This window comes from Corvus cornix, chromosome 2 (genome assembly GCF_000738735.6).
Source record: "Corvus cornix cornix isolate S_Up_H32 chromosome 2, ASM73873v5, whole genome shotgun sequence".
NCBI lineage: Eukaryota > Metazoa > Chordata > Aves > Passeriformes > Corvidae > Corvus > Corvus cornix.
The window spans coordinates 54,817,055-54,837,583 of NC_046333.1; the positions used below are offsets into that span (position 1 = coordinate 54,817,055).

Sequence of the window (20,529 nt, forward strand, 5' to 3'; positions counted from 1 at the left end):
CAAAACCAAAAAAGAAGTCAAGCACATGAAACCAGAGCAAAAATCTACAATAGTGTCTGTTGATAACTGTTTTTCTATTTGTGATTTGTTTGGTTTTTTTTATTTTCCTTCTCCAGTTTTGCTTGATTTTAGAAGAAACTCAGTGGGAGTTCCCACATGACTATGCTCCTCCTTCCTTACAAATGCTTAATTTGAATTTTAGAAACAAAACTTGGGGCTAATGAAGTACAGCACTTATATTTTTGGGTCATCAGATAGATGGGAGAGAAGATAAAACAGTCCATCAGAAAAGAAATCACTGCTGGTATGCAAAATCAACCCGCATTAGGTTCATAAAAAATTCTTGAAGAAATGAAACAGATGTTTTTGGCAATGACAAGTACTCAAAATGCCATGAGCTTGTATATGTGAATGGTATGGCAGGCATTCAAACAGAAGAGTTCACTTCACTAATACAGCCAAAAACCAAAAAAGCCAAGCATGCTTTAGTAGAAAGAAAGCATTAGTTGTGGCAGAGTTGGATGCTTTACAGTGTGCTTCTCTTAAATACCTAGAGGTGGTTCTGGGGATATACCAATGCTCTGTAACAAAGCTTCTGTCTCTCTTCTTTTACGGTCTAGGTCAGAATCTTCCTGAGCTGGCTCCTTCTTCTGCTGTAGATCAGCCTGAGTTAAACCAGAAGAAAACAGAACAATTTGTTTCATACATAATCAGCTCTAGCAATTATTTCACATATAATCAGCTCGAGCAATTACATGTGTGGAAATATACTGCGCTACTGCTTAGGTACACTTTGAAATTCATTTTGATATGTTTAGGTAATCTATAACTTAGATAATTCATACTGTATATATCAGTAAAAGTATTTTACCCTAAATGGATGGTAAAACCAGTCTTTGCAAGGATATTTGCAAGATTTTTTACAGGACAATGATGGAAATTTTCTGCCTCTCACTCATTAAGCGCAACTTATTCAACTAACAAAAGCTGTCCATAGAGCAACAGGTATCGTTACCCTGAATAAAACTGGCCCCTTTCTCCAGGGATCAAGCATAAAATTTCACTGGATTTCAGTGATGTAGCTTAAGGTCCTACACTTGGTCCCAAGCACTTGTTGGGAAAAGAAATACTTTCTCATTGACTTCAACATCTAACAGGTGCAAAGGAAAGAACTAACATCTCTAAACTAGGACTTTGGCAGCCCTTGGCCCACTAAAGGTCCACAAGACCCTTCCCTCTCTGCTTATCTATCTCCACCTCCTTGGAGCTTCCACACATCAGCCTTCTCCCACTCTGACTTATGGGCATCTAAAACCAGTAGGTGCACCTACATTAGCCAGAATCCTGCAAAGAGGTTGTCCTTTCTGCTGAAAACAGAGTGAGGACTTGTACAGCTCCTCAGACTGGTGCTGATCTTGGTGCAGGCACCAAGAGAAAACCTGGAAATTCAGAAGCATCTCCACATTTTTCAGTTTGGATACAGCCAGGAAATACTGATTTTACAGTCAAGGTCCAGGCATATTCCCGTGCTCAGCTCTTCACATGAACCATCTCACAGTATGCAGGGTTGTGGACAGCTCTCCTGCACCAGTGTGACTGGCCAAGCACCTTTGTGAGTGTCAGCCTTCACTCCTGGACCCATCTGGCACCACAGCGCAGCCCATTTACACAGTTATGCACTGTAGCATTATCTGTAGAGATGGCTCGCGGGGCCAATGGAAAGTTCCAACCACCACAAGATCTCCACAAGGTATAAAGTCAGAGTCAGGGGACAAAGAAAAAGAACCTAAAAGCTCCCTCGAGCCACAGGCTTGGCCCCCTTTCCTCTAGTTCTTTAGTAACCAACACTGAAAGCATTACCATTTAAAGGTCTGCTTATGGAGGACTTCCCCAGTGACTCCAGGAGCCTCACTGGGGCATGTGCTGTAACTGCACAAATGTAGCTCAAATGAAAAGAGATTAAAAAGACAGACAAAACTGGAATGCTGATTTCTTGGATCACATCACATTTCCACGGTAATTCCATGAAATTCATGTACAATATTAAAGTGTCAGTTTAAAAGGAAACCAGTTATTAGTAAAGGATAACAGGTGCTTTAAACTATAGTAAGTGTTGACATTTGAAGGAAAGGAAGCATAATCACTTAATGCTTCTCTGACTTTGCATGAAAATGAATATCCACTCCCTGTCAATTCTCACCTCTATTCCACTAAGTGACTGAATAAAAAGAAGTACAAATCCCTTAATGAAAAACCTAATGCATATTGTCAAGGACAAATAAACTAATATGTCAATCAAACTTTAACAGAACTGAAAGATGCACCCATGCCAGAAGATGAAAATGCAATTGCAATTATATTTTACTTTACTGGAGAATAATAATTGTAAATCTGTTACCTTAGCTAGTAATCAAACTAGTCTTCAGAGTACAAAAATACATATTTAGATTGTAATGGCTTGAAAAAAACGTGAGTCCTCTTTCAGTCTTTTCCCACTCTCCACTCCCTTTGCGTTGAAGGAGAGCCCAGCAAAAAGCATTGTGGCAAATCAATTTCTCTTTCTCCATACACATGTACATCATGTTGTCTAAACTGTTGTCATTTGACAGTGCCGTGGTTTTAAAAGCAACTCCCTCACCCCAACATTCTTGACTAAAAATAAGCTTTTTGACTTTAAGGTTAGTCTGACGTGGGTTTGAGGATCTCATTCCACATGACAGATACCTTGGGGCATACAACACTGAGATGTCAAAACCTCAGCAAGCCCCTTGTGCAAGCATGGGCTACCTAAAAGGGGGTTTTGCAAATTTACCTCTTTTTTCTTCCTTTCTTCCTCCTTCCGTTTCTTCTCTTCTCTTATCTGAGCCAAACGTTGTTTTTTGCGCTCAAGTTCTGCTTTTAAATCACTTTTGTCTGACATTTTGACTCTGCTGGAAACAAAAGCATGGAGATCAAGATGAAAATTGAATGATTTCCCTATTTACTGAAAAAAAGATAGCTAATTATATCAAAAGTAGGGCTTCTAAAATTGCAGCAAATATATTTCTATATAAACACTGGTCCTTGGACTATACTGACGCTGTAGAAAGCGGAGCATTTTCGTCGCAATTTTCATTTCAAGAAATTAGACCAGAGTATCACCAAATGTGGAATATATTTTCAGATTACCTCTACTAGAAAACTACCTTTGTGAAGCAAACCTATTGCTGTTCAAAATAATGCTTTAATGCTTTCAAAGTGAAGCTAAAGTCTTTTGATTTTCATGATCTTCAGCATCTCTGGCAGACTGTAGAACTCAGATCCACAAATATATTTCAAGTACCAGAATGAGATCTGCCCCAAACAGCCCCATATTTCTTAGACAAGTAATACTTTTACTTGCAAAAAATGGAAACGGGAGAGCTTTTGCTTCTGCAGGTGCCTTGCACGGCTGCCAGGCGGGATCCCCCGTTACACCAACACAGTCCCAGACAGACCATCAGCTCAGTCTCAGTACCTTTCACACATGCACCCCTCTGGCTCACCAAAGTATGAGCTATCCTGCACAGGAATCTCCTCCACCCTTTCCAGGGAAAGCTGGGCCATTCCCCCAGGTGGCTGCAGACAAGGAGCAAAATCACACAACCCAGCAAATCTAAGTTTGTCTTTAATGAAGCAGCACATTGCTTTTACAACAGTCATGTGCTCAGACCATCTTTCTATGAGGCAGGAGATATGCCTAACAATCCTGATTTCATGCCAACCACACAAACTGGGCAAAAACATTTCTTCAGAGATGCTGAAAGACCTCTTCCACCATTTAAACCCATTTTTCTTTAGGAGGGTGATGTGAAGCCACAAATACCCTTTGTCTTTTAAATCTCTGGCAGCCTAAGCTGATGTACACAAGCCTTGAAAATGAAAGGTAAGGAAATAAAAAGTCATACTATACAGATATAGATCCAGATCTTTAAAGAAGACAGGAATCCAATCTTTTTCTACAGTTTTAAAACCCCACCAGTGTTGCACGAATCCATAACTTAAATCACAGATTATTTATTGATTTTCTAACATATAACCATTACGAACTGTAATCTAACTGTATCAATACTGATTTTCTTATTAGGACTTTGTTTCAAAGACAGTTCTGACTAACGTAGCCATTCACGAAAAGAGTTAACTGTGTCTTTCCTGTTCACACATCACCGACCGTATCCACTGCTGCAGCTCAAAATCAATCAGATCAATGGCAGTGCCACGTATATGCAATGGAAGTCTGTTGTTCACTTGATGCATGGGAAATTTGAATGTCAACTCCCCGTTAATATAATGAGAACTCTACTCACATTACGGCCTGGGTGGGTGGATGACCAGAGAGTAAAATTACATGCTAAAAATTACATGGCACTTTCACACATCATGGATTTCTCTGCAGTCATCAGCTTCCTCCTCAAAATGATAAAGGAATAGTTAGCCTGTGACACAGAGGATATTGCCAAGAAAACATCACCTGCACATTAAGCACAATCTCAGCCCCAAATGCTTTGTTGTCTTTGCAAGCATTTTTCTTTTAGGAAAGAATAGAATAACATCTGGAATCAGACAAGGAAACCATTTAATGAAAAGGACAGGCATAAGAGCAGCTCAAACTCCAGCTCACACTGCCACAGATTCTGCACTTCAGCAGAGCTGCCCATGCTGGCAAGGCACCCTTTCAAGGCCAGGGTTCAATCCACCCTGGTTCAATCCACAGCAAATGGTATAGCTAGGAAGAACATTCAGCTGCCAAACAATGGGACCACTGGATACACTGGCTGCATGTGAAGGACCACCATTTCTTTATTCCTCCATCACTCTCATCCTATTCACAACAGTATTGCTATCAACTGGAGAAAATCAAAACTGTCAGAAAAAAATTGCATTTGATGTCAAGAGAATTAAGCAGTAGGACCTCAAACAACATTAATCTGTGTGATCAGTTGACGTCAGTGAACTATTTTTTAAATGAGAAATGCCCAGAGAAAAAAAAACATTTCAGTAGCAGTGCAGGTAGTGTTTTGCCTACCAATCTGTTCAGGATTTCTGTGTCTCTCTTAGATATGATTGAAATCCCATTTGAAGTCATTTTCCTAATCTGTTGCACACATTTGTATTCTGATTATGAAGTTACCCCTCAGAGTCCTCTGGACTAGATAGAGTTTTAGCACCCTTTTGGTTCTGCAGTTTGGCAACAGAGAGAGAGCTCCTGTTTCTATGCAAAAAATATGCAAATGCATTTTAAGGCTCCTGACAGAAACCCTGAGGGTTTGGCATCCCTTTCAAGCTGTTTGTCAGATATCAATGAATGGCTTTCTAAAAATTCATTCCCTTTATGTCAGGGAAGCTAACTAGCTTTTCCCCTGATTTGAACATCAATGGTTTAGTGCCTGGCCCCGTTTTTACAATGCTCCAGTCAGGGTGATCAAATCCTATTATAACTTTGCTCTATTTTTAACAAAATAGATTTACATACAATAAAGATGATGTATTAAATTCCCTTCAAAGAATGTTGCCAGAGCCCAGTTATATTTCATCCTGAATATATTATAGTCATGCCTGAGCCCCCCAGACAGCTTACCAACCTGCAGACTGGCTGTTTACAATTTTAGCACAAATTGAACACCAAGGGTATGTAAGCACCTTTCTCAGATGCCAGCAAGCTGGTACCAAGAAAGGAGGCAAGTGTACTTATCACTCTGCTTGGCATTAACCATGGAGTTAACACTGTTCATTACTGAGAGCAAATTTCTAATAAATGCCATTCTGAGTGCCAAAAGGCATGCTACACCAAGAGAGATAAAGGTAAACAGTAAAAAGGATTTACTTTAAACATTCTCTGTGGTGCAGACGACAGCCCAAGGCTTATGCAAGACCTAATCTCCAGCCTGGGAGAAGGCACTGGTCAGAGGGAATCACTGAGGAGCACATTTTGCACTGAAGCAATTAAATCCCTTGTGTAGGAGAAGGAACACACAGGAACAAACACACTGAACATTGAGTAAGTGTAGAAATAACTTTCATAGTAGGGCAACACCCTGGGGCTCCCCTCTTCAAGGGAGATGCATAATCTTAGATTCTAGATCAATTTTTATTTGTTTAGCCCAGTTTATTGTCATGGTTTTAAAAGGGGAGAGAGAGTCCTCCCACTGCAGAAGAGCTTTCCACACATGGTAGCATAGGTTCTTGTACCAGGACCTTGCACAGAGAGCACCTGCCTGAACTCCCAATACGCAGAGAAAACTCTCCTTTCTTTGTGATACTGAAGAAAGGAGCTGGTTCCTCATGGCATGACTTTTAATGAAACAGAGTGTTCTATTTCAAGATGTCAGTTTTCCCCATGTGCATTAAACATGCCTCAGAGACCCCTTTTAGTCTTGGAAATACAGTTGATTCCACTTACACATCAGAGCCAGCGTGATGGCAGCTACCCAGGCCTGTGCACAGGCAGTGCTGGCTTCTGGAGACTGCTTTCTGGGACATCACCATCTACTGGTTTGGCTCACAGCACCTTAGATGCTCACAGTGTACATGCAGAGCTATCCCTACCATCAGGATAGGTAAAATCTAAAGAGTCTGGGTATCCTAGGATGTGATTCCACTTTTCCTAAAGCAGACATTTAAAAGTAGCTAAGATTAAGCATGCCCCAAAGTCACCAGTTCCTCTCTAATGATGATAAAGGGCCCTGAGTGATCTACATTAAGTTCTAGAAATCTCCATTGTAAATGTCTCAGACAGGGTGAGAACAATCCTGTCCTTAACATGCTCCCAGAAGTTCCTTTTAGCTTCTCAGTGTACGAAACAAGATATTTGAAAGACAATTTACATTAATCTAAAAATAGTAATGATGTTTGCACAAACTTCTCTGCTGTACAGAACATATGCCAAACTACTCCACTAAGCTCATCCCACAGGTAGTAACATCTCACAACAATTTCATTTGTGGTAGCAGTAAGAATATAAACATGCAAACAACAGCATTTTATCCTCGACTGGACTAAAAGCCATGCAAGTACTTTAACAGGTACAGGCCAGTTTTACTACAGCTTTATAAGCAACAAGGTCTTTATCAGTGATCAATATCACAGCATTTGAGCAGATATTTTTTCAAAACATTTATATGAGCACTTAAGAGCAGAAACAGCCACAGGTATCTAAAAAGGTTTACTTGAATTTCAGTACCAATAAGTTGATACTTTTTAGAGTAACAAAATCAGAAGAACAGGTACAAAGAGTTGCAAGACATGTACATAGGTTGGATTAAATACAGGAAAAAGTAAGTCCAAAATGTCCAATGTATAAACAATAAAATAAAAAGACAATTACAACAGTGCACACTTTTTAAGTAGAAGAAGTAAACAATATATAAGATCTCCCTTTTCTTCAAGCCTTTTCTTTATATTTCCTAGAATAGCATCTCACCTGCACGCCTTCGCTAAGCTCATCTCAAAAGAAACCTCACTTTCCAACTCTAATAGGACATAAAAAAAGCCTACAAATTTTACTGCTTTTTTGGTGTTTGCGGGATTTTTACACACTGTTCGTTCAGTAGGCTGCACTAGAGTAGAAATTTTCCAGAAGGAGTAGAAATTTTGCCCTTCATGAGCCTTGAGGTCTTTCCTGGCTTGGGCCTTCCTGTGTTGTCCTTTTCGTTATTACCTCCATTGCACTTACCAAAGGGGTTCATTAAATACTGTTACATATGGCATTAGTCATCCTGGGTAACTAATTATAAATAATTGATTCATTAATATACTTCTTTAAAAAAATAGGCAGCATCCAATATTTAGAGATGCTGTACATGTGTTTTTCATATGCCTTCTTAAATAGCCAGTTACTGGAGTCCAAAACTGCAAAACGTATTCGTGTGAAATGCACAGGATGTTCCCCAATAAAATATATTACTCAGTGATTTTGGTTTTAAAGAACGGGTTTATAGAGTGGGAGTACTATTACTATTGAAACTCTCACATATGAAGTGTTCCACTGGAAAAAAATTTATTCATTTCTATCATGTATCATATTTATCTCTACTTGGTACAAATTAGCATCTTTCCTACAGTTAGGAATACTATGTATTTTTACAATAGAAAAAAATTCCCATGAGATCTACCTATGACTTCTACAACTGTAAAGTGTGCATGCACATTACGAAACCGTACAAAGCAGATAAATGTCTTTGGTCTGCAAGAAACCAGACGGAGTTGCTACCCTAGTATAAATGCATTCTAATACATTGCATTCATTTGAAAATAATGTTTGAAACACACTTCAAATGGGCAAAAGGGGCTAGAAGCATCTCAACAGCAATTTTTGCATAAATGAGTGCCTCTTTTCATCATGCATCAGAATTTGCACTTGACTTCAGTCAAATAACATAAATAATTTTGCTAAATGGGCACATCAATGTTTACGAGATCACAACAATGAGCAAATATTTGCAGCTGCAAAAACTTAGCATTTGCAGTATTTAAAGGAATCTCCTGTGTGTGATGAATTCAGGAAAACACTAAGTAAAACTGGAGAGACTAAGTATTTTTTCCATATAACCTTGAGGCAAAACAGTCAGGCTTTTTACACTGCATCTGTGTATTTATCTATAAATAAAAATGGTTGTCAAGTGTTACATTTCAGGGAATGTACCATTTTTATCCTTCAGCTTCTGAACATTTCTAACAGATGGGCAAAGGTCTTGTACTTTGTTCTGTAAAGGTTTACAAATCACAAGCACCCAGAGATTTGGTTCCGTGCTTCTTCCTGGTTGCTATGCAACAGGTCAGCACATCTCTAGCCTATTTATTTTAGTGCTGACAGGGTATAAGACATGTACCCACAACTGCTCTTACATCCCTTACAATCTATTACCATTTAATCTTTTCAGTCTTGTTCTTCCATAATGGCCCTACTACAAAATTAACTCAGTTTCAGCAGAATTGTAGGGCCCCCACAAAGCATCATGTGAGCAGAACTCTACTGCTGCCCATTCTTCCAGCACCAGGAGCAGTCAATGAAGCAACACCTTCTTGCCATCCCTTTCTCTCATGCCCCTTTATTCTCTTAAATTTACCATGGTCATTTCAATTCCAACAAACCTAGTGCCATGGAAGAGCCATCAAGGTTGAAGGGAAGAAGCTGCTGGCAACAACTCACTGGAGATGAGCAAGAAACACACAACATTACAGCAAGGAGTAGAATGAACTCGAGGACCACATACTAACATGTCACTCTAGCAAAACTGCCGCACATCTTGCACCAAACACACTCCCTTTATATTGAGTTCCACAAAACCAATTGCATGTATCACCTCAAAGAAAACTGAATTTTAAATAGGTCTTTTCAAGCGTCTTGGATTTTCTCTCAATAAGCTTTAATGAGCATAGTTATAACTGCACAGCGATCTCAGATGTGCTGCTGTGAGATGGTCCTCAATGCAGCAGCCAATACTGATTTGTACTTCCCAGGAATCTGACTCAGGAATTGTGCCCCAGTTACAAAGAGCAGATGTTTCTAACATAACAACCACTTGCATGCTCGACAAGTTTTAGATCTTGTAATATAGAAGCGATTCCTAAGCATTCTTGGTCACTTCCCGCTCTATCAGCTCCTGTCTCTGTTATCTTTTACGTTTGGGTGCAGTAACACGCAGCACTCCATACGTGGCTCTGTATGTGGCTGGGAATGGACACAGCGAAATTCCAAATTTTGTGACTCTACATTCACCACACATTAACTGGTCTTCCTCATTGCACTGTGTTATTTTCTGTGAATTTCCCACCTTGCTCCAGAGATGAACTGCAGGATGAACAGATCAAGAGCAGCCCTGCTGAGAAGGACTTGGGGATGCTGGCAGATGGGAGGCTGGACATGACCCAGAAATGTGCATTTACAACCCAAAAAGCCAAATGTGTCCTGGGCTGCACCAAAAGCAGTGTGGCCATCAAGGTCGGGGAGGGGATGCTCACTGTGCTCCAGTGAGACCCCACCTGGAGCACTGCATCCAGCTCTGGGGTCCCAGCACAGGAAAGGACATGGACCTGTTGAAGTAAGCCCAGAGGAGGCCACCAAGTTGATTAGAGAGATGGAGTACACCACCTGTGAGGAAAGGCTGAGAGATTTGGATTTGCTCAGCCTGGAAAAGAAAGGGCTTTGGGGTGACCTAATTACAGTTTGCCAGTACCTGAAAGGAGCCTACAAGAAAGAGGGAGAGACTTTTTACAAGAGCATGAAGTGACCGGACAAGGGGAAACGGATTCAAACTGAAAAAGAGTAGGTTTAGGTTGGATATGAGGAAAAAAAGCTTTCACTGTGATGGTGGTGAGGCACTGGAACACGTTGCCCAGAGAAGCTGTGGATGCACCATACCTGGAAGTGTTTAAGGGCCAGGCTGGATGGAGCTCTGAGTGAAAGGTGTCTCTATCCACTGAAGGGGGCTTTGAATAAGATGATCTCAAAGGTCCCTTTCAACCCCAGCTGTTCTATGATTCTGTGACCTAGCAGGCTAATTTAAAGATGTTTTCTGACAGTAAAAGGCAGCCAAATGCAAGCTGTAAATTGGTAAGATTTTAGAGATGGGTAACATGAGAGAGGTAACAATCTAAACCTCAAGCTGCAGGTCACTTATCTAGAAAAATAAGAGCCTTGTATTTTGATGTTTTTGATTTCACTTTCTTTTCTATGTATTTCTTATACAATGCTCAGATGTCAGTGATATCTGCTGCTATCATTGATATGACCACTTCTTCAAAACCTATATAAAATATCTTGTTCATCATAAAAGTACCAAAGTGCCTCCCAGGGTTAAATTTAATGACGTACTAAAACCTAACGTAGAACTTTGCTTCAAGATGTCTACTAGTCTCTCCTGAAGTGGAACAAAGACTCATTTTCTCCATCCTGAAAATATTTCAGACATTAAAATATGTATTTTCATTCCATATGGGGGGTAAAACTAACCCCTCTGACTTTTCCACCCTCCTCCTGAGATAACCCTAGTGGTACATGGCCAGCAACGTGATACTTAAAGCCATTTACCCAAACATGAAAAATGCATGCTCTAGTGTCTGCTTCTTAACCCAGTTATGACAACTGCCAGAGAGACATCAAAGAACAAGCTATGCTGCCATCACACAGGTTTTGTTGGAAGACTTACCCAGATATCATTTCTTTCTTATAACAAAATACGCTTTGCTTTGCCGCTGATGTCTGTAAGGATGTAACTAGGTTAAAAACATTACACATTGAGTTCATTTCTGAAGTCAAGACAGCTAAAGATTTAAAAAGCAGGGAAGAGCGCTGGCTGTAAGAAATATACAGAAAGTTCTCAAAAAGTAGAATAAACAACACTACCACTCCCTCTGTACTTCCCAGGGCTTATCTGGCTATACTAACTAAGCAAGATGAATGCTCAGAGCCTGCCTTAGCCAATCATTCCTGTTGATCGACAGAAGAGAAAAAAGGTATGTCCAGGTAACAAGGCAAGATGATAAATGCAGATGTCTAATAGCATAATTTAAAGGACATCTGCAAAGAATTTGAATATGAGAGAGGACTAAGAACCAAGAAATCTATGTCTTCCATTTATCTTTTCTGTGGTTAAAGCACTCTCCCCAGATAGGAGAAACATGTTTGGGGGTTTGTTTGTTTGTTCGTTTGTGGTTTGTTTGGGGGTTTTTGGGGGGAGTTGGGAGTTTTTTTGTCTAGAGAAAACTGAAATCCACATTCCTAGAGTGACTGCTGGCTAATGGGTGAGAAGGACTGGAGGAATGGAGATTGCATTTTTAACCACTGAAGCTATTTTCTATTAATTTCTTTTCTGCAAGGATTCATTGGACCAGAAGAAGCAGATGCAAGAGAGCGAACATTAATCCCTAACAGAGGCCCCTGGGTTCTAGTCTTTGTTTCAGGGTTAGTTTATATTATAGGCAGCGACTGTTTAGTTTATAATACAATGCTGTATTTAAGTGTCTGGAGCCAAAGACTCCTCTTTCTGAGCATTTGAAGCAAGGTGCTGAAGAGTCCTTTCTCTTTCTCCCACATGCTCTGTTGCACCCAAAGAAACTTTAATACTTTAGACTTATGTGGAGCAGCTTCAGTGGGAAAGACTGGGAAGGCACCTACTGCAGAAGACACATAGGTTGCTGGTCAGAGCATGGATGAAGGCAAATATCTCTTTAAGCAAAGGCAAAAATTACCTGAGACTCCTTTTACTTCAGGTGAGTCCCATTAAAACCAGGGTCCACTAAAAGCAGGAGCAGATGCTGTCAGATGCAACTCGACATGGAGCACAGAATCTGGCAGATGGGCTCAAGGAATGTGAACTAGATGGAGCAGCCTTGGAGAGACAGGGAGAGGACACCTGGGCTGAGTCTGGGGGTTCAAGGGTAAGAACACACCAGAAAAGGGGAAAAAAGGAGAAAAAGTGAGTTTTTAGAGACTGCCTGTGTTTCAAGAGCTAGGTGACAGCCAAGCTGATTTTTGAGGACAGCAATTATAGTTTCTGTTTCCACACCATTTTGTGGGTTTAGATGCAGCTGACCTTCCCAGGCACTATAAGAACTTCCAGTTTGGGGAACTAAAGAATGCATCCCAGGTTTAAGATGTGGGCATGCTCTGGACTTCAAGCACAGCCTCCGACAAAGGCAAGGCTGACTGCACATGAGCTCTTCTCTCCCACACACGCACATATCTCTCAAATGCCCTGGCTTCCACTAAGAACAAGTTTGGCAAACGGGCTGACTTGAGAGCAAAAGCAAACAAGTGCCCAGCCTACATGGTGGGGCAATCACATCCCTGGAGCACACTGCAGGACTCCTCCAGAAGCAAGCCTCAGTGAATGGCCCACTCCACCAGGACCTTGGCTCCAGAATTCGAGAACAAGACATTAGTTCTAGACCACCAGCTCTCTTCAAATGTGGAATGCAATATAGGTAGTTTTGGAAAATACATCAACGTTTACTAGCGGCTGTCAAAATACATTTACTAGTGGCTGTGGGCCACTGAAGGTCCACAAGGCAATCAGAAAGGGTCCACGTCTGGTTTTCAGCCACATCAAACTGTTAAACTGCTTCCAACAGGTAGTCTTGAGGATTAAGAGTACAATGTAGTTTTAGAACTCTACAGATCATTGATGTATCACCAGAGAGAACCCAGGAGTAATTGGGTAATAGTTAATCATTTAGCAAAACTGGTCATTATGTGATAGGAGAAAGCACAGCCTTCTTATTGACATATATATATGTACACACTACCTCAAGAAAAATAACACAAAAATGGGAGGCCAACAACTTTAATCATACTTACTCCTGATTCATCCCTTGATTTGATGAGATCAGAAACTTTCTGGGGAAAAAATTAAACTTAATTAAACTTTATTGAATGAACACTGAGGAAACATGATCTCCATTCAAAGATTTCAAAATCAATACTAGTAGTAACTAATATTACTGCTGCATTTTACTATAATTTTGTTCAAAAACACATATGCTTGTCCATGTGGAAGTCTAGAGTTTTTTACTTCCCTGTCCCCTGAGTTATTGATAAGTAAATAATAAAACCCAATAAGGGTTATGTACATGAAGGCTGCCCTAAAAGGTGTGGAGAGCACCAGTAGTAAGGCTGAAACATGGGGGGTTTTCCATCTTAGCCCCTTACAGAGAATATAATTTACTGTCACCTTTTGAGACCTATGCTTTAAACATATGGGAAAAATCCTAAAGCTCTTTAATTTATAATTATCAGACAAAGTACGGAATTTGCACAAGGTGTTTTTAATATATTTGCAGAGGCCCCTAAAGGCTGAGAAACTAGGCTTTCCTGCGTTTTCCTGCTATTCAACTTTCTGTGAAAAAGAAAATATTGTGGGAAATAAAGGGACAGTTTTCCCATGGGCTCTTTCAGTACAAAGAGAGAATGGCATCACCGTTTTTTTTCTTATTTTGTCTCCAGTACAATAGCCTCCTATCCCATCAGCACAATTTTTGTTGTATTATTATTACTACTGTGGAGACAGTGAAAGGCAAGAATACAACATTCACAGGCTTTGCCAAGTGCAGCAGATTATGTACGTGAATAGCTAACTGCACACTAGGGGGTATGATTTAGGTCAAATTTCTTGTTTCATTCCAAAAGGTTATAGATTTTTAAGCCATTCACTGTTCAATGCACCACACAGTTTACAGTCATAAGTGCATATAACCTGAACTATCTTTTCCCTGGTTTTTGCAGAAGTAATTTGTGTTCCTAGGCAATGAAGAAGTGGATAGTCTGTAACAAAGTGGTATAAGCGTGTGACAAAGCTCTGTGAGCAATTACAGCTAAAACGGACAAAGAATTAATTCATTTAAGGGCGAGCTAAGATCTGAAATACTTCAGAATTATGATACAAACCACCTTCTGGTTCAGCAATTGCTCAACATGTAACTAGAAACAAACTGATGAAAGAAACAACAATGTCATATGACTTTGAATAGTGAGATTAACAAAAATGGCAAATCTTTTATATTACTTAAAGAGAAGATAAACATGTATTATGAAACAAGTCACATGAGTTTAGACAGTCCTCCAACTTTGTGCTGTGAGAATCTGAGAAGAAATTCTTTTAAAAGCTCAGTGTCAGTGGAACAGTCCTTAAACCAGGAATGACAGGTTCAAATATAAGAAAACATTAGAAACAGTCTGGGTTGGTTTGGGTTTTTTTCCTGTAACCCTGTTTTATTAAATATTTTAATTTCTGGAAATATACAATAGCAATAATTTGAAATGTCTTTGCCCCAATTACCAAGTGACCTGGTAACCACTCTGATCCTAACAGTGGTGGCCTAATGTGCAAAACATGAAACAAGGGCATGCCTTGAATAGTAGGGATTTAATACAGCTGTCCATGCCCTTTAAAAGCTAAGATCTCTGTTAATGGATACAAAACGGAAGGGCTGAATACTTTAAGGCAAGGGAAATCCATATTTTCCCTGCATGTGGTCTAAGACCTGTAGTGACTAACTTTCAATACTAATACAGCATAGTTTCAGTACTAACATACCATAGCTTTTTCTGTCAAATTCAGCCTGAAAATATTAGAATCAAGGAAGGCTTGATATAAAGTGATATAAATAGATAAGAAATAAATACTCTGTTATACTTACTTATATTTAATCGTACTAGGCAGTTTTGTGTCTTTGCCTTGCTATAACTCCCCATTGTTTGAACACAAAACACACTGCATCTTTCTGCTGGGCTGAAGTGAAAAATTAGTAACTGAGGAGCAGGATTTGGAATTATTTGTACCACATCATAGATGGAAGGAGAAAACAAGGAACTAATATAATTTCTCTGCTAGGGAGAGAAAACAAAGGGGAGGGGAAGGGAAAGCCAGTGAGCAGGGAATGTGATGTTAAAACTATTGAGGAAAAGAGAAAAGGGTAAGTAAGCCTCAAAGAACGATAGCAAGAGGGAAAGGAAATGTGAAGAAAAGATACCACTGTAAACAAAATGTTATGTCTTGAAAAGATTCCCTCTGTAATTGTTTTCTGCAGAGCAGCAATAAATGGGCCTTCTCCTTTTATCAAATTATTCATGAATTATTCTAGGGCCAAGCAGGGACAGTCAGCCAGCACCTGGGGAACCCACAGGGTAGATCTGCACTGCTCCAGAAGGGCTCCCAGGAGGTCTGTTCCTCAGGTTGATGTAACTTGTCTCTCCAGATCAGGTAAGCTGCTTCACATGCATGGGAGCAGTATTAAATATAAAACATGTACTTTTACTCGTAAGACCCAAGAATCACAGGAGACGTCTAGGCAGCTATTATTCATCAGGTAACACAAATATCTGCACACCAGTCAATGCAGCAGTCAGACAGGGACTCATACAAACTCTGTTAAGTCAGTGCAAAACTCTCATTTCCTTCAATAGCGTTTGGAGAAGTATCGTGGCTTTCAAACAGTGATGACAGCTGGCTTCTGCCATCACTCTAGAGGCTAGGTTCACCACCAGAGAAGTCAGAGAAAACTCCTATTACTGTCAGCACTGATAGGGCTAAGACCTCTGTCCTTAAACTTGAGCATGGAGTTACAGTGTGCTGCCCACAAAAAGCTTTAAGAAACTGTTACTCCTGCTCCATGCCTTCCCCATGCTGCACTGCACTCCCAGACACTCATCAGAATGCTTCTGCCTCAAAAGATACAACAAAAGGTGCTGAAGAAGCTCAGTAAAAAAGGAAGGGGTATAGTTTTAAGCTCAGGAGGAGTTGGTACATCACCTGTCACAGATGATCACTGTAAGACCTAGTGGCTCACACATTAGTCTGCTTCACAGCTTCATGCAGCTCCTCCCATCTGCCTGGAAGTAGCCATTTTCCCAGAAAAGTTGGCAAGATGATGCCACACAAAATGAACAGTATTGGGGGAGCAAGCTCATGTATACTGCCTTATTTTGAGTGCTTGCAAATGGCCAAGCAAACAACAGCTCCCAATGTCATCTCTCACAAAAAAGAGCTAGCAGGGTTTTAGATGGATTATTAGCAGGTAGCAAAAGGGACATATTGCATCGATCTGAGACGTAGACTGAGTCAGGGTCTCTTTGTTAAGCAGTATCATTCCTGCATTACCATTTCTGCCTGCTTACAAACAGCTGAGGGGAAGACCATCCGAGCCCTCATTTGGAAAGGAAGCCCCCATATGGACACATGAATGTGTGCTCACCTGCAGGATTTCCGTTCCTCTAATGAACAGAAATAAGCTGCACTGGCAAAAGCACAGTTTTACTAACACAAGTTGCATCTGTACTGAGGCCACTTTGCCAGCATATTCCATCAGTAGTTCAGCAGGAAAATGTCCCTTTTAAACACAGACTACATCTAAAGTCATTATGTTTCATTTAAGGTTTTTAAAATAAAAATCTCAAAGTACCAGATGAGTACTGCACTAAGAATGAGTATGGCTGCAGAAAGCCTGAGACTGTATCTCTGCAGGTATGAATCGCCCCGTGTGCCTCAGTGAGAATTGCAGTGTTACTTCCCTCCAACTTCTCTGAAAATTAAAGCCCATGGATAGGACAAGGAAGATCATTCTGTTAACATTCATTACCTGAATCATTAGCAGGAGTTAAGTGAAGCTTTTAAAAACAACACTGCCTTTCTATACCCTCATGTTTTTCTCTTTCAATCCCTTATCGTTTTCCCTTCCAGCCCATTACACATCATTGTCCAGTATCCTGCAATGGTGGGACCTCTAACACAACCCATTGCTAGCAGCTCTACCTGGTATTCCTCCTCTCTCTTCTTGGAGGCAGGAAAATAGACGGCATCAAGGAATGCTTCTTGAAACCTGTCTTACAAAAGTAAAGAAGACCAAGAGACTTGATCCATTAATTTATTTGAAAATAAGGCAGGTAAGTTCTTGCTGCATGATCCGTTAATTTATTTGAAAATAAGGCAGGTAAGTTCTTGCTGCATCATTTAGAGTACCTACACTGAAGACAGCTGCTAAAGCAAAGCTTTTATCTACGGGAGCCATAACAGGAACCAGAAACCCCAAGTTGGGAAAATACACTGGAAAACAAATGCATTTCAATCATGAAAAAAATAGCCACTGAAGGGCATCACAAAGGAGGCAGCTCACTCCCCTTCCTTCTATAGAAAGAGCTGAAAGGTCAGCTTCTTAATTTAAGATCTTCGGGGTACAAAAGAATATTTCCCTGACTATTCTTTGAGTAGCCACATTTCCAAACTTCCAATAATTACTGCATGTGATGGGTGTGGTTTATTGCCACTCTTTTAAAGATTCCTCCCTTAAACTGTGGATACAGCAGCACCACAGTTAGTGCATTTTTGTGGTAGACTAATTTGAGGCAGAGGTGCTTAGAGCTCAGAGAAATCCAGCCAATCCAACTCTAAAAAATCTTTTGGATCTCCACATACCTGGCCCTCAGAAGTCTCGCTTATCAAGGAAGATGATGGCAAGTCCCAACCTTCAAAACAGTCTATTCATAAAGAAGGTAGAGAAGGGACAACACATTTTGTATTTTTATGGACTATAAATGGATGATTTTGGGAAAAGAAAACAAAGCAGAGGATGGTTATCAGAGTGAGCATTCCCACGGGGAGAAGACCTGGATGCAGCCCCAAGGTTTGTGTTGAAGAAACCCATTCTTGCAGAAAAATGCTGCAGAGAAATTATAAATGGAATTTTATCTGCCTTCACTAACTGTGGAAAATGTTACTAGAAATGCCATCTCAAATGAAAATAAAAGCCAAAAAGAAAGAGCTTAAAAGAATCAGAATGTAACTTTCCCCCATTAAATTAGCAAGAACAAATGAGGTACTTTGACAAAACACATTGGTAGTAACAGAAATTAAATTCCCTAATTGCTCTGATAACACCATCTATCAGGAGACAGGCAGTCCTGGGACGTGGGATTTCCATTCTGAAATAGGTTTTTGCAGTTCCATGCTTCTTGATATTTAGCGCAATTTCCAATGTAAATTAAAATCCTCATGCAGAAGCGACTTCCACATGCCAACTTCATGTCAGGTCCTTCCATCTCATCCCCTCTATATCAGCAGGTAAGACTGATTGATCTGTTGAGAAGCCTTATGTTATACACATTTATAGCTCAAATCTGTACTTTCTGTCAATGGCAATATTGACAGAAAAACAAACTTAGTTCCAGTCTTTAAAACAGAGGCTTTGTCTAGGAAATCTGGGGCCTTATGTTCTCTGCTAACCACGGGGGACTCCTGGGATGATGTAACTGTAGTAACATCCTTTTGAAAATCTATTTCAGTGGACTACCAGTGTAAAAAGGCCTCTGGCTGACTCCCTCCTTCTCTCACCCTTTTAGGTGAGAAAACCTTAGGAAGGGGAAAAGATCTATTTACTGTCCTATGTCGTCTTGGACTTGAGTATACCCACTACCGCTCCAGCTGTGTGAAGAATTACAGATGAAAAACTTTTACCACCCCCTTTTGCTTTAAGCTGTTCGGCGCCCAGGCACCAGCCGGGAGCCTGCGGCCGCCACTCGCGGCCGGGGCCGAGATGCGCCCCAGGGACCGGAGCAGGTGCGGAGGCCGGCGCGGCTCTCTCACCGCAGCCCTCCCGCAGACCAGCCGCCGGGCCGCCAGAGCCCACCCGCGGCGAGGGCCGGCCGGCTCCCGCGGGCAGCCGGGGATGCCCGCTCGCCCAGCCGGGATGCCCGCTCGCCCAGCCGGGATGCCCGCTCTCCCAGCCGGCCCGCCTACCCGGGGAGCGCCTCCGGCGGCCGCACCAGGCTCCGCGGCCGCTGCGCATCCCGCGGAGTGACTCCCGCCCCGCTCCTCCGCCGCCAGCGCCGGGCCCCAAGGGCAGCCCCCGCTCCCCGCTCCGCCGCGGCCCCCGCCGCGTCCCGGCCCCGCCGCCCCCGCGGGTGCCTCACCTCCGCCGGCGCCCGGGAGATGCGGAGCGGCTCCCGGCGCCTTGCAGCTCTCACCGAGCGCTCGCCGCCGGGAGAGCAGAGGGATGCCCCGCTGCCTGAAGGGCTGCTGCCAGTAGCTGCGCCCTGCCGAGCCGAGCCGAGCCGAGCCGTGCTGAGCAGAGCCGTGACGAGCCGAGCCGAGCCGAGCCGAGCCGAGCCGAGCTGTGCCGTGCCGCCCGCCGCTGCGGCAGGACCGCCGCCGCCGGCTGAATGTGCTGTCTCACGGTGGACAGGCTCCTCCCGAGAGCTGCTGCTGCCGCCGCCTTACTCCTCCCGCCTCCTCCTCCTCCTCCTCCTCCTCCGCCCGCGCGCCCTCGGTAGCGACACCCCCGCCGCCGCCCGTGGGACCGGGGCGGGGCCGGGGGGGGCGCGGCGCAGGTGGCGGTGGAGGGGCCGGCTCAGTGTCCCCGCCCGGCCCCCCAGCAACTCCGGCCTGAAGTGCTCAGCTCTTCGGTGCTCCCCTCGCTGTCAGCCCCACAGGGGCGCAGGCTTCGCCCCAGGAGCAGCCGAGCCGGCAGCTGCGCGGCTGCCCGGCTGTCAGCACAACACCGGCTTCGCCGTCAGCTCCACGACAGCCCAGGCAGCATCCATAGCACCCTCCACAGCATCCCTGACACCATCCCATGGCAGCAGCCGTCAGCCCCGCGACAGTCGAGGCAGCAAACCCACCACCATCCTCACGGCAGTAGCTGGCAGCCTCACAACGCCTTAGCCATCACCCTCTAAGCTGCCTAGGATATCCCCCCCAGGCCAGCCTCACCATCACCACCACGGCAGCCTGGCCATCAGCCCCGTAGCAGCCTGGTCAACTGTCATGAGGGCACCAGGCTCCTGCTTAGTCCTGTCTCTTTCAGGAAGAACAGGGAGAGCTCCAGAATAGACGAACGAGACCAAGCTTTCATGGTTAAATAAGGACAAGACTGCCCAAAGGCAGAGGTTTTGGTTTGTCCCTGTTTCCTCGCACCACTTGTGAGGACATGGCAGACAGGAGGGCCAGGCTTCTAGCATTGCCCCTGCTTCTCTCCCTCCACACACCGACGTAGCCATCTAGGGGAGAGGCGCCAAGGAGAGCT

At 42.7% G+C, this 20,529-nt stretch overlaps 1 protein-coding gene across 7 annotated transcripts in view; it reads right to left on the reverse strand.

Moving 5' to 3' along the window:
* The window catches only part of DYNC1I1 (dynein cytoplasmic 1 intermediate chain 1), a 187,491-nt gene extending 167,761 nt beyond the window's left edge, over positions 1 to 19,730 (reverse strand). For 3 of the 7 annotated variants that reach the window (XM_039549987.1, XM_039549988.1, XM_039549985.1), the window contains exons 1-3: positions 19,418 to 19,728; positions 2,813 to 2,930; positions 551 to 665 (exon numbers count right to left, since the gene is read on the reverse strand). In XM_039549987.1, coding sequence (XP_039405921.1) covers positions 551 to 665; positions 2,813 to 2,920 — 223 coding nt within the window. In that variant the 5' untranslated portion in view covers positions 2,921 to 2,930; positions 19,418 to 19,728. Of the gene's footprint in view, positions 1 to 550; positions 666 to 2,812; positions 2,931 to 19,417 lie in introns of all 7 variants that reach the window. The other 4 variants (XM_039549989.1, XM_039549982.1, XM_039549986.1 and 1 more) reach the window with 3 other exon arrangements.
* Between the last annotated feature and the right edge of the window lie 799 nt (positions 19,731 to 20,529).